At 33.9% G+C, this 13,759-nt stretch overlaps 1 protein-coding gene across 2 annotated transcripts; it reads left to right on the plus strand.

Moving 5' to 3' along the window:
* The first annotated feature begins 46 nt into the window (after positions 1 to 46).
* On the plus strand, positions 47 to 10,634 carry LOC144965820 (purine nucleoside phosphorylase LACC1-like). Of its 2 annotated transcripts, none has more exons than XM_078901574.1 (6): positions 47 to 186; positions 1,347 to 1,508; positions 2,316 to 2,648; positions 4,231 to 4,456; positions 5,664 to 5,755; positions 10,100 to 10,634. In XM_078901574.1, exons 2-6 carry the CDS (start codon positions 1,370 to 1,372, stop codon positions 10,507 to 10,509), a joined length of 1,200 nt encoding a protein of 399 aa, XP_078757700.1. In that variant the 5' UTR covers positions 47 to 186; positions 1,347 to 1,369; the 3' UTR covers positions 10,510 to 10,634. The 2 variants fall into 2 exon arrangements, with proteins under 2 accessions (XP_078757700.1, XP_078757701.1); XM_078901575.1 differs by lacking the exon at positions 47 to 186 and adding an exon at positions 523 to 602.
* Positions 10,635 to 13,759: the final 3,125 nt, after the last annotated feature.

Genomic DNA, 13,759 nt, shown 5'->3' on the forward strand with positions numbered 1-13,759 from the left:
TGAGCCAACGCCTTCGCTACACTTCACGGCTTTCGTGTTTTGCACAATGCACTAACAATTTAAAGGGCGACCGGCGACGTTCCTCAACTGTTCACAGGCAACCTTATCGGCTTATCAATGTGAACAACCAAAAGATCTCAGTTGAAAGTTATGATATTTACATTGATTTCATTTAGGAAGCTAAAGGTTTGAGAGTAATTAGATTTCAGAATTTACTTTAGGCTCTCAAATCAATCTTGGAATAATAGTAATAGAGATAACAATACATATTGTGTGGTCTAAGTCTATCACTATCAATATCAATCCGGTGTTGTTTTTTTTTTTTGCATGACTCAGGAACTTAGTTCTTTTATGCTTTTCTTTTTAGATGGTTAAAAATGTACTTTGGTATCTCTTTCTGGTTTAAACAGGGCTCATCCCGTGATTTCCACGTAAAAATTATTGATAATTTATATCCTTCTGAAACCCAAGACCCAAGTATCCCGTCGCGTCGCAGTCCTATCCAATAATAAGTATATCTATCCGGGTGCTAAAAGTAAAAGCTTGTAGTGCAAATTAAGGTCTCTTAGTATTACTATTACTCAGAGGCTTGATAACACCGGGTACGTTGTTCCGTAGAGGCGTGTTGTATTTGGGGGAAAATAGTATAGACAGTTTCAAGTTATAGAATTATTGGTTTAACAAGGGTTTTGTAGCATTTCATTTTAAAATTGATTTTGAGCGGGTTGATGTGTTACTTTTGAGAATTGTTGGACGTAATACGTTTTCTTACATACATCTTTATATTGTTATGTTCATTGGAAGTTTGCTTTGTAATTAAAAAAAAAATTGTCATTTACCTGAATGGAGTTCTATTTTCCTATTCTTTTCCTACTGTGGCAAAATATCAAGACTTTTCTTCATAAGTGTTTTCAGTGTTTATCTGTCAGTGCAAAAACCTGTTGTCTGTGATTCATGTAAGCCTTGTCCCTGTAGTCAAATGTTTATCAATGTGGTTAATGTAAGTTAGGAAACTTAATCTCTAAAACTGTTCCCTGGGATATATCTAAACCTTTTGGTATTTTATTGATATAACTGTTTAGGTCCTATTTCAAAGACATGAATTAATCCAATTTAAGATTTGTCCATACATTTTGAATTTTATAAAATGTCCTTTATGGTCTAGTTTGTCAAACAAAAGCTTGAAAGAAATCCAAAGGCATTGAATCAATTTGGCCTTTGGTTGAAACAATCACTGAAATCATTAATAGAATGGTATACGCATGCATTTTGTATGTTTGTTTTACTGCCATAAAACTTGCATTGCAAAATAGCTCATACTCTCCCTTCTTTTTACATCTTTTCAGATAATCTGAATTTGTTATGTGTCATGGAGGCTTTCCAGCTTGTTATTCTTGACTTGATCACTGACTCGAGCAAAGTGACAACTGAACAACTCAAGAACTTCGTAAACAAACAACAACTGGGGCATGTATGGCCTGAAAGCCTTCATGTTCTCTGTGAGGATGGTGAGGAATGTTTACCCAGCTTTGCCATTTTTACCCTTATGTCGTGTCCTCTGAATAGGATGTGTGTTTATATGGTCATGTATTATTACACTCGTCTTCAGCGCAGAAGGTCCTAGGGTTTGAGTACCCTTTTAAGTGCCCTGCTTTACTCATTAGCAAAATATCTTGACATTTGATTGCTTGCTAAATATCAAAACCAGTCTGGATTTTTTATGTCATCATGAGTGAAAGAGGTTGTTGCAATTTATCAATTAGACTTCTATACCAACTTTAAGAAAATATAGCTCAAAATTCTCAAAATTGAATGACGTTTTTCATGGCAGAGATAAAAACTTCAAAAACCTGTTGTCTGGTGCCCAGGCATAAAAGCAGAGAGGCCAAGTGTCTCGATAAAATCGGGACTGTCCTGATTCGGCAATCTGAAGAAATGGAATAAAAGAAATAAAAAAAATGAGACTGTAAGGACATGACCCTGACGTGTCCCAGGATTATGATTTTTTTGACAAGGGATTTTAATCAGGAACAGACAAATTTTGTATACTCGAAATTTAGATTATTTTTTGTTATAGTCCAAACATACTGCCATTTTTTATCATGACATTAATGTGCTTGATTGTGTTCAGTTTTAACTCTTTGAAAAGCTGGCCGCTACGTAACTACAAAAGTTTTCACATTTTGTTTTGGTTTTACATTTGGGAACATTTCAAAAGTGAATGATTTTATATGTTTCTAAGAGTGGTTAGTATCTTAAAATCTCAGGATTTGTAATATTAATATCATTTTTTTGTTTTAATATTAATATTTCAGATCATGGAGAAGAGGTGAACAATTCTACCCTCATTCGTCACATATGGGAGGCCAAGAAAAAACTGGATGATGAAAAAAAGTTTAACTTTGTCCTAGTTACATCTGTGATAACAAAAAAATTTTGGGAAAAGGTTTGCTGCAGTTTGTTTACACCAGTTCACAATTGGAGTGTATATGGTATACCCATTTCTGAACAACCTCTAGCCTCCATAGTGAATGTAGAAGAAAGAGAAGTTGATTTATGTTTGAAGGAAGTGTTAAAGGAGGTGAGCTCACCCAAAAGTGTCACGATTTTTCGCCCTCTCTCCATTCCAGAAAGACTGTTTAATGCAGGTATGATGATACAAAATTAATTGAATATTATTTAAATAATGCTGCCATCAGGGAACCCATATATTATAATGAAACTTAATTGATTAATTTGTTTCCCGTAATTCTAGTCAAAATTTAGGGAAGTTCCTAGCATTTTATGTGATATTGGTTTTGCTCGAAATTAAATGAATGCACGGAGACCAGATGTCTCAGAATGAAAGATGCTCTCTCTCTCAAGCCAGATTCTTTCTCACTGTGTAATGTAAAGAGAGATGATGCCCCCATCTCCACCACCAAGTGACAGACAGATGCTGTTTCCTTTACAGATGAGAATTGAAGAGGGCGGAGGAGGGGGGAATGCTGTCGGAAAATGAGTGTTCTTATGTTTTGGTCCTTATTATTTGTATTCAAATGATGTCTAAACAGTAATCATGTGCAAGTTCACTTCATTTTGAATGTGTTTGACTTCCTTACCTTGATATATTTATTTCAGCTCTTTAGTTATACTTTGCTACCTCCCTATAACGAATTAGTCAGGATCTCGAAACAATATTTTTATAGAGAGTTGTCGTTATAGTGGAGCAATAAAAAATGGGTGGAGGAAAGCATCTGGCCATAGATGTCTTTTTTCAGTTCAATGCTCCTAGTCTGTCTACAATATCTTCGCCTGATATATTGATAGACCATGATGTCGGTGTGTTGATTGTTTGACTCTGCTTGAACTACGTCCGCACTTCTGCATCAATATCAGCATTTGTCGACATCTGCTGCTCATTTCTCTCTGTGGTTAGTGAACACTTGTGCAATGCAAAGTATTAGGCAAGCTAGGCTTTTTTACTCATTGATAATGAACACGTCGAATGGCCTAGAGGGGACTGGACATTGCTACAACTATAGGATATCATAGGTCTGATAGTAAGCGTTTTCACTGGACGAGAAATTTTCCATTAACTGTCAATTTGAGGGAAGGTTATATATATATGCTTTATAGACTTTGAGAAAGTGTTTGACAGCATAGATAGAGAAAACATCTGGAGCATCCTTCTCCACTACAAGGTGCCAGATAATAACAAGAAATGAAGTGAGTAGGAAAGTGCCAGAAGACAATAGAGAATAAAAATTTTGTGGCGATGGGGGTTCAAACCCGCGACCTTACTGGTATGACAACTCCGCCTGGCCAGGAGAAGGTAGCTCTACAGTCTAAGTCATCCGCCACTCCGCTAGGCTGAGTTGTCATACCAGAAAGTCACGGGTTCGAGCCCCCATCTCCAAAGTTTTTTTATTCTCTATTGTCTTCCGGCATTTTCCTACTCACTTCATTTCTTGTTATTATCAACATAAGTGCCTGTTTCACTCATTCTATTATTACCAACATTATCATAAGTATTATTATCATCATCATCGTCGCCATTGTCGTTGTTGTTGTTATTATTATTATTATTATTATTATTATTATTATCATTACTGTAATCATCATCATCATCCTCACTACAACACAAACACATCAATGGTTTACTTTTAATCAGGTGAGATATTTCTAACTCAGTGTTATGAATTATTGTCCAAAACTTACCAAATGTTTTTTTTTTTCCTACCATACTAGGGTTTACCACGAGACGAGGTGGAATTTCATCTTTAACCCCATTAGCCTCATTGAATCTTGTTTACACACCTATCAAAGTGGATCCAAAGGTAGTCATAGATGAAAATAGACGACGACTTGCAGTTGCAGTGGGATTTGATCCAGAGAAAATATATTGTACCAAAGTTGAGCATGGTAATTCTGTACGAATAGTTGAGAAGGATTTCAAGGATTCCCCTGCTGTGAAGTAATTAATTAGTGTCTTATAGTGTTGTTATCGTTGTGGCTTTATGGTCTTTTTGTTGTGTTCTTGTCTTTTGTTATGATACCTGTAAGTCCTTGATTCCAAAACTTTGATAGCGGCGCAAAGCTCAATCCTTGGAAAAGGCTCTTTACTTGTATTCTTTCACCAGACTGAAATTTAAATAAGCACTGGACGGATAACAGCGGTGCCTTTGTTGAATTAAAGATGTGATTGTGCTTTATGTGTATCATTTTTCATTATATTTTAAAAGCATTACTTTTGGCTTGGGGACCCCTTTTAAAGAAAGTGCTTTGAGCACATTTTGCTGATAATGCACTATATAAAATCTCAGTTTTTTTTCGTTTGATATTTAGTTCCATTTCTTCTTTTTACTAATTTGCTTAGTTGTTCCCAATTGATATTTATTAGTGAGTCATCAGGACTAAAGTTGAGACCACTCTATCTATTGTCCCATTTGTATAATGTAGGTGCAGATTTTTGGCTAAACAGAGGACTTCTACCTTTTTGCCCGCTTTTCTTGATCCCTCCTCCTCAAATAAACAAATACTGTTCCTGTTAATGTTTTTTGGATGCTACTATTTCTTTTTTTTCTAAGACTTACATTTGTTTGTAAAGTCACTTGTCAATCACAATCACTATTGCTCTTCAATAGTTTTTGAGGATTTATGAAGTTAAGGAAGTAAGGGAAGCCAGGAGAATATGGTCTCAAGACATGTTACCCTGGGTGGGCATAAAACCACAAGCAGGATGCATGGCACGGTTAAAACAAGAACGGTTTTCCATCGTGCTGTCTAGGAGGCTACATCCAAGAAGAAGAAAATATTTTGTATAGAATGTAGAGTAGAGTATTAGAATATAGATAAGTCTTTATTTTATCGCAAAGGATATATGCGTCAAAGAAAAGTTACCTCAACCACAACTCTTTTGGGTGCAGGGTGCAGACAATTATTTTTTTTTTTTCTTCAAATTTCCAAGTGGCTACTATCTTTGTTACAAGATGTCCACTTATTTCTCATGATTTACATTAAGTGAAAGGCAATACATGCATGATTCTAGCCTTACAAAGCCCAATGGTTCACTATTGTCAGGAAAAACCCACTTTCTCATATCATGGGTCAAACTTTTAAATTATCTAATTCATGATTTTAAAACATACTGTAATTTGCAACTGACCTTCTATTTCTTTCAGGTATGATTGTCTGGTTACTAACACTCCAGGAGTGACTTTGTTTGCACCAGGTGCAGACTGCTGTCCCATTTTACTGGCTGACACCAAAACAGGTAAATTTATATTTTTAAAGGATTTTTGTTTTTGTTTTGTAGGGATTATGCAACGCTATTGGAGCTCAGTGGTCATTTTAGCACTTGTTAAAGGAAGATGATGGGAAAAAAATTGTAGATCTGAAGATAAAAGAATCAAACAAAACGTAAAAAATTTACTTGTTGGAATAGGGAACAATAGTACATTCCAAGAGCAATCTATCAATGTGGGTGTCCCGATAGCTCAGTTGGTAGAGCACTTTTTTCACACCCAAAGGGACCAAGATCAGTCCAAGGTGACATTGAGATTTTTTTTGGACCCCTCTCCCTGTCCAATGGCTGTGATTGGATATCTGGGTCTGTCAGATCTGCCAGAAATTACTTTGTGATAGACTAGCGTCCTTTCCAAAGGTTAGCAAGCATAAGCTATTGTCCATTTCATGCTATAGGAACCGGATTTAATCCGACTCCGTGGCTGATTGGCTCTGAAGGGCTACTCTTTAAGTCTTTCAATGTGCATAGATTGACTACCCTAGTGTTACTAAATGCTAATAACTTTATTATCCGAAACAGAATTACGATGATATAATTCCTAACTTCTTTATTGTCAACGATTGGGGTATAAGCGTGATCCTCATTTACAAAAACAATACTAGATATTATTGCTGTTGTGCGTCTGTTATTTTTACTATTATTATTATTAATATTATTATTATTATTAAAATAATAATAATAATAATAATAATAATAATAATAATAATAATAATAATAATAATAATAATAATATTAATAATAATAATAATTATTATTATTAATATTATTATTATTATTATTATTATTATTATTATTATTATTATTATTATTATTATTATTATTATTATTATTATTATTGGTGTTATTATAGTTTTTGTATTTTTGTGGTTATTAATGGTATAATTTTATTTTTTGGTTCCATTTACTTTTTTTTCCTCACTTTCATGTATGTTGTCATCAAATTGTATGAATTATTGGCGAGAGCCTAAGATTAAATAAACTCCTAACATTCCTTCCAGATGCAGGCAAAGATTCCTGCTGTGAAGGATACAATCAAATGCTTGCAAAATAAAGTAATATATTTGGAACTAAAAACTATAAGAGTACAGAACAGAGAAATGATCTACAATGAAAAAAGTACCTTTCTAATAAGGACCTACACATTTGACTGCATCCCATTTCAGCGATTAGTCCCTGCCAGAGCCAGGGTAAAACGTGTAATCTCAATCCAGAAAAAAGCAGAGAGCATCTTTAAAAGGGCAAACATAATACAGTAGAACTCGGAAATAGCGAGTTCGACGGGTCCACTCCTGATTACTCGCTATTTCCGAGTTCTCGCTATTCCCGAGTTGCCAGGAAAGGTAATAATATTGCTGGTTATTCCCCTCAGTGTGTAATTCGAGTAAAAGCCGTCGCCCCTATTTCAATTTCTTCACAGAAGTGGCAGAATGCTTGGTTTTTTGTTGTTTTTTGTGGGTTTTTTTGTGTTTTTTTTTTTTTTTTCAAGTAAAATCATGACTAGAAAAAAACCAAGAACATAGAATTGTGTGTGTGTGTGTGTGTGCGTGTGCGTGTGCGCGCGAGTGTTTGTATGCACTCGGCATGTTTGATGAGGTAAGCAAGCGCACCACTCAATCACTGACCCATTGAAATAATGATTCTACACTCCCCTCTCTCGCTGATCGTGTCGTTCGTTAACGATGCTACTCGCTGACCGATGCTGCGAAGTGAGGCATGTTGACATGTGCTTACCTCGCGCGTCGCGTGGACCACATTGGGTGAATAATTGACTCCCACCCCCAATACACACACACGCACACAAACCCAACCCCCACCCAAATTTGTTTCGCCTATTATGTACTACTACAGACTAGGCTACTATGTAATATTACTCGTAACAAAAAATAAGAAAAGAAAAGAGGCTAGGCTAAAAATATTTAAATTGCCATTGTCTCTTGTTTTGCTTTACTTCGTTCGCAGTCCTAGGCTGGGGCAGGAAATGCTCGTTATTTCCGAGTTGACCTCTTTTTCATACTCGCTACTTTCATGCTAATTTTATTGACTCAAATAAGGGAAAAAAACGGGGATTTAGATTTTACTCGCTATTTCCGAGTTCTCGCTATTTCCGAGTACGTTACTTTCATGTTCTACTGTATAGAGGGATAGATGACACAGCAAAAGTGACCTCATGGGCCCATCATAGGAGGTCAAAGACCCTATCCCTTTTTAAAGGATCAAATGATTTTAAAAACATTTAAAATTAATTTGGTTTTCATCTTTTGCTGGATCATTCTTTCAGTGTAGGACACATGTGAAAGATACCTTCCCCCCCTCAACCTTATCAAGAAGTGCTTTAGATTAAGATGATGATCTTGAATTAATTGGTACTAGTTTTTATTATGATGAAACATGACATGCTTTGAAAAAAACCCAACAATTATCAACGTCTGTCCATGGGGAAAAATATCTATATCCCTTTAATTTCATATCGATATGAGAATATTTTCCTCTTTGTCTCTGTTAAAGGGAAACAATCTAGAGAAATTTGCATGAGAATAGTTCAAAGAATGTAGCAGGGAATAAGGTTTTGCTTCGATTCTCTGTCTGCTCTACGCTTTAAATGTCCAATCTTGGTCTGGCAAGATTGTGATTTGAAATAATGAACGAAATTACAAAAAAAAATTCACCATTACAAATGTAAAAAGTATTAAAAACAAAAAAAAATTAACAATCAATAAAGGTTAAAAAAGCAACAAAGAAATCACTTTCTTTGGCAGTAAGGCTTGCAGGCAGCATTGAGGATTTTAAGAAAAAGCTGAAAGAAATGTTAATGTTTTCGGCTCGATCAGTGAATTATTAGTTTTAATTTATTTTTATTTTTTTGAATATCACATAATATTCTAGTATGTAAAAACATGTAAATTTAGTGTGTATGACTGCTGTATGGATTTTTGCACATTGAGAGTGTGTTTACGCTTAGTCAAGCCATTGATATTGTAAAGTGCTTTGAGGTTTTGACATTTCGTGCTATAAAAGAGTTCTTAATCTAAATACTAAAAACCTACGTCTGTATGTGACGCCCAAGGAATTTCTCACAAACCAGCTAGAATATCTACCAGTATCCGAATGGTTAACATTATTATCAATCTTGCAAAAGTTAAACAATATGCCACAATTTGGATCGTTTTAAACAAGTCCATTTTTAATTCGTTGATTCTTCCGAAATCAGATGGCTATTCATGTCCTCCATTTTGTCGGTCGCTTTCAAGCCTTGACTTCCACTATGATTCTAGTTGGTGCAGTGTGCAGTGGTACATGCACACTACACATGATGCCAAAGTGGTTATGTAGCAATCTTATACCTTTCAGTTGGATTATGATTTCTGTTGATATTTTGTATATATATATAACGAAAGTGAACCCAGTGAAGCGGGTCAGGTGGTCTAGTTATTATTATTATTATTATTATTATTATTATTATTATTATTATTATTATTATTATTATTATTATTATTATTATTATTATTATTGTTGTTGTTTTTAAAAACCACAATATCTCAATGACAACAAAACATAGGGTTTTGAAGGCCTACGTATGGTCAGTATTATTATATGGCTGCGAAAGCTGGACAATTACAGAAGACATTAGAAAGAAACTGGAGGCAGCAGAAATGTGGTTTCTTAGAAGGATGTTAAGAACCTCATGGACAGAGAAGAAAACTAATGAAGAAGTATTAGAGCAAGCTGAAACTAAAAGGCTATTAATTCGTACAATAACAAAAAGACAAATGCAATTTTTAGGACACCTAAATCGACATAAATGTATTGAACATCTTGCTCTCACAGGAAAGATAGAAGGTAAAAAGAGTAAAGGTAGACCAAGAAAAACATATTTGAATAGTTTGAACAGCTGGGTGACAAAGAAAGAGAAGAGTAATATTAGTTTTCTGAGGTTATCTGATCAGAGAGATGAATGGCGTATCATGATCACCGATGTCTGGCACAGACTTGGTACTTGAAGAAGAAGAATTGTTGTTGTTGTTGTTATTTTTGTTGTTATTTAAATTGTTGTATTCTACTTTAGTCATTAAAATATCTTTACGTAAGTCCTTTTTTTAATACTGTAAATTCAATTCTTAAGATATAAACTAACCCATCATATAACATAATACCATTTTGGGACACAGGGTCACTGTGTCAAATATTGAGTTTCACAAAGAAAGTGCGATTCCTGTTTGGGATAAAGAAATGTACTCTTCATCAACCAAAAAAATAAATTGCTTTTAGTTGACTGCTTTTTTTTTCTCTTTTTTTCTTGTTTTCTTCTCGTAGGTGCTTGTGGTGCTGCTCACTCTGGTTGGATGGGCACTGTGAAAGGTGCTGTGGTGGAAACACTTAAGACAATGATGCGAGAATACGGGACAAACCCTGTTGATGTAAGAGCTGCTATTGGGCCCAGTGTTGAAATGAAATGTTTCAGTCTTCGTGCCTCTGAAGCCAAACCTTTGACTGATCTAGATCCGTCTCTGACTAGTCCTGCTGAAAATAGAACAGGATGGGTTCATGTAGATTTAGTGAGAGCCAATTCAATCTTACTTGAACGGGAAGGCGTCTTGCCAGAACACATAGACGTTACATCAGCAGAGTGCACCAAATGTAAGAGTGAGCTCTTTTTTTCACATGAACGTGACGGATTTCCATTTGGTAATCAAGTCGGTTTTATTTCATGCATAAAGAAATGAAATGGTTATTTCTATGATGATGTTTGATCTACTGCCTCAAAAGCATTTTATGTCAGGATGACCCAGATGCTCAAAATCAAATTGAATATGAAAAATAAGAAACAATACTCTCTGGATTCTAGCAAGCTCTCGGGAGAAGCCAAAAAGTGTGCTAGAATCCGAGCGTGGCAAAATACGATGCTCATGGGAGGTAACCAATACATACCCTGTTCTTCAAGTATTATTTCCTTTCTTACTTCCCTTATCAACACTACAACTTGTAGAGAAGTATAGACAGGTTTTCATGCTCAGTTCGATTTTCTGTTTTGTTTTTATAATATATATCATTTTTTTTTCTTCCTCCATTTTATACAGGGAAGGAAAAGAATAAGACAAAGAAATGGGGAAAATTGGGGTTTGTTAGTTCTTAAATTTATTTTGACCATGAAGTCCACCCTGTCCATCGTATTTAGTTATACCGATTTATTATACAGATAGAATTTGGTCACCCAGCTCAGCGTGTTACATTCCAATGAGTAGTGTACTTTGGTTAAGTTTATATGTTTAATTATATTGTAGACAATGGAGATAATATCTGAAAGTGACAAATACTAAAATCTCACATTTCTAATGATTTTGGCTTTACAATGCCTTTGGAAATTTGTATTATCCTGACATAATACCAATGTGGGGTAGCGGGTCATAAATTTTTTTTTTTTTTTTTTTTGGGGGGGTGGTTCCTTCTATGGAGATTCCACTTTGATGATCCTATGGCTTTTTTACTTAGCTTATTTAATACCTCATGATGTTGTTGCCGTAACACTTTCATGTGCAGTTGTTTTACATTAATTGTTATGCTGCCTGATGGAAATAAAAATGTATGATTACTTGTGATATGTAGACAAATACTGTCTTTTTCCTCAAGGTGATAGTTTTCTTTGTCACCTTATATTATCTCATCCAACAAGTTTATTATTATTATTACTATTATTATTATTATTATTATTATTATTATTATTATTATTATTATTATTATTATTATTATTATTCAGGGCTGTCAATTTTTCGCTGATCCTTGGATTTCTGTGATTTTCAAAGTTTCAATTGTTACCAGTTGATCTGTGAATATGGGGTTAACAGCTGATAATGAATGTGAAATAGAAGATTTCCTCTTTCTGTGATGATGGCAATATTGATAAAAATTCAAGCACTCCATTTATTACTTCAATTATTTCTGTTCGTTATATACTTCTGGTTTTCACATTGTTTTAGTTTTGGTTTTTTAGATTTGTGTACAATTTTGTATCTTAATATATTTTACACTTTGAATGTTCTCAGATCATATTTACATTTTCACTATGTATTATATTAATTAAATTCAATGTATCAGGTGATCCAAAAAAAAAACACGCCACTCTTTGTCGGCTGGCTTGTATCTCTGAGACTCTTCATTGGATTTCTTCCTAATTCAATACACTGATAAAACAACTTCTTAAAACGCAGACTGTCAAATTTTTATGAATATGAATTCAGAAACAAAAAGGATACAGTGATTTTTCAAAAGTGTGTTCAGAAATACAATATCCGAGAAAAATGACGCAACATTGCAGAGAGTATAATGGCTGATGATCTTAACTTTTGTTGCCATTTTTAGCAAATATTAATTATGTCACCATAAACATTATTTTCATTATGATTCGCCTCATCTTGTAAGAAATCGTCTATATGGCCCACTCATATATCTAATTTGGTCCAGTGATAACAAGGTTTGTACTTTAAGTGATCAATAGCACTGCCTCCTCTTTAATGATGCAAAGCAGTATCTTTTCTAACTTGAAATGCACATCCAAATTTCCTCAATGGTTATTTCCTTCCAGCATAAATTAATTCTTTCTCTCAGGATTTCTTCTGTGAATTCAAATTGTCCACTATAAACCTCTATCAAAGAATTTCAAATTGTGTAATCCATTAGATTCAGGTCGGGTGATTGAGGCCGTCAGCTGTCTTTCTGCATGAAATGAATATTTTAACTCCAAAGAAAAGCTTGTCTACTTTTGCTCGTATGGAATGTAGCACAATCTTGTTAAAAATGAAATTCCTTCCTGGATAAAGTTGTTCACAGTCTGACAAGGTATAGCAAGTGTCTTCTTTAAAGAATTACAGCGTGCAAATGCCACAATAAGTTGCGTCATTTTTTTTGTCGATATCAGAAATTTTAGTTGGTGTTATAAGAATTTATATTATTAACAAAACGCTCATTCAATTATTTTGATATTTTGCAATTCTATTTTCTTCCTTTTTACTGGCGCTGATATGACCTTAATGTGTTGCAAGCGCCGTAAAACCCTTAAAAACAATCAAAAACAAGTTGAGATAATTTAAGAAAATAAGGGTACAGTGAATTGTTTGTTCCCTACAGCATAATGGTAAGGAAAGCTGATTATTTTCTTTTCTTTTTTCCTTTTTGCTGTTGTTTTTTTATTAGGTTCCTTTATAGATGTATACTACTGATGATGCTAATGGTAATGATACCCAACAATAGGTATTATGTTAAATAATCATGATGATAATGTTACTGATATGACAGTAATAATTGTTGCATAACTTCACGTGCATTTAATTTTAATTTTTATTTTGGTATCCGGATGCCAATTGAACAATTTTCAGTGGTTTTCAAAGTTTTGAGTTGAGAGCCCTGATTATTATTATTATTATTATTATTATTATTATTATTATTATTATTATTATTATTATTATTATTATTATTATTATTATTATTATTATTATTATTATTATTGTTATTATTATTATGACCACTATATAATTTTGTTCTTATCCTAGTCATTATTTCGAAAAGCATGACTTACAATCATATTCTGCATTTGAGGAGAAAAAAATTGGAAGCGGATGAGACTTCAAGATTGCACTACCTCAATATGTTGGATTACTTGGTGTTTATTTATAACATTGCATAACATGTTGTGTTTATGTATATCTTCAGTAAGCTTTAATGTTCTCAGGAAGTATTGAATACAATAACGTCAATCAAAATATATAAACATTTATTTTGTCCTATAAAAGGTGAAGCCTTTTGTCTTTCATACATGGTGATTAAAGCAATACAATGATATGTTATTTGATTATACATAATTTATCTTTCCATATTACTTAATCGGACCAATTTACAAGAAAAATTCTTGGTAAGCTGCTGACCTTTATGCATATGCCTTACTTGCCAATGTTGTTGATATGTACTCTTTATGTATTCTTT

The sequence above is a fragment of the Berghia stephanieae genome, chromosome 2 (assembly GCF_034508935.2).
Source record: "Berghia stephanieae isolate SIO BIC M18660-M18661 chromosome 2, UCSD_Bste_1.3, whole genome shotgun sequence".
Taxonomy (NCBI): domain Eukaryota; kingdom Metazoa; phylum Mollusca; class Gastropoda; order Nudibranchia; family Aeolidiidae; genus Berghia; species Berghia stephanieae.

What these genes read in the sequence shown, in the direction of transcription:
- LOC144965820 (XM_078901574.1), top strand. Translation starts at nt 1,370, where the DNA reads ATGGAGGCTTTCCAGCTTGTTATTCTTGACTTGATCACTGACTCGAGC. An exon ending in AGAAAGACTGTTTAATGCAG is followed by an intron (nt 2,649 to 4,230) that starts GTATGATGATAC and finishes CTACCATACTAG; the next exon opens with GGTTTACCACGAGACGAGGT. An exon ending in ACTGGCTGACACCAAAACAG is followed by an intron (nt 5,756 to 10,099) that starts GTAAATTTATAT and finishes TTCTTCTCGTAG; the next exon opens with GTGCTTGTGGTGCTGCTCAC.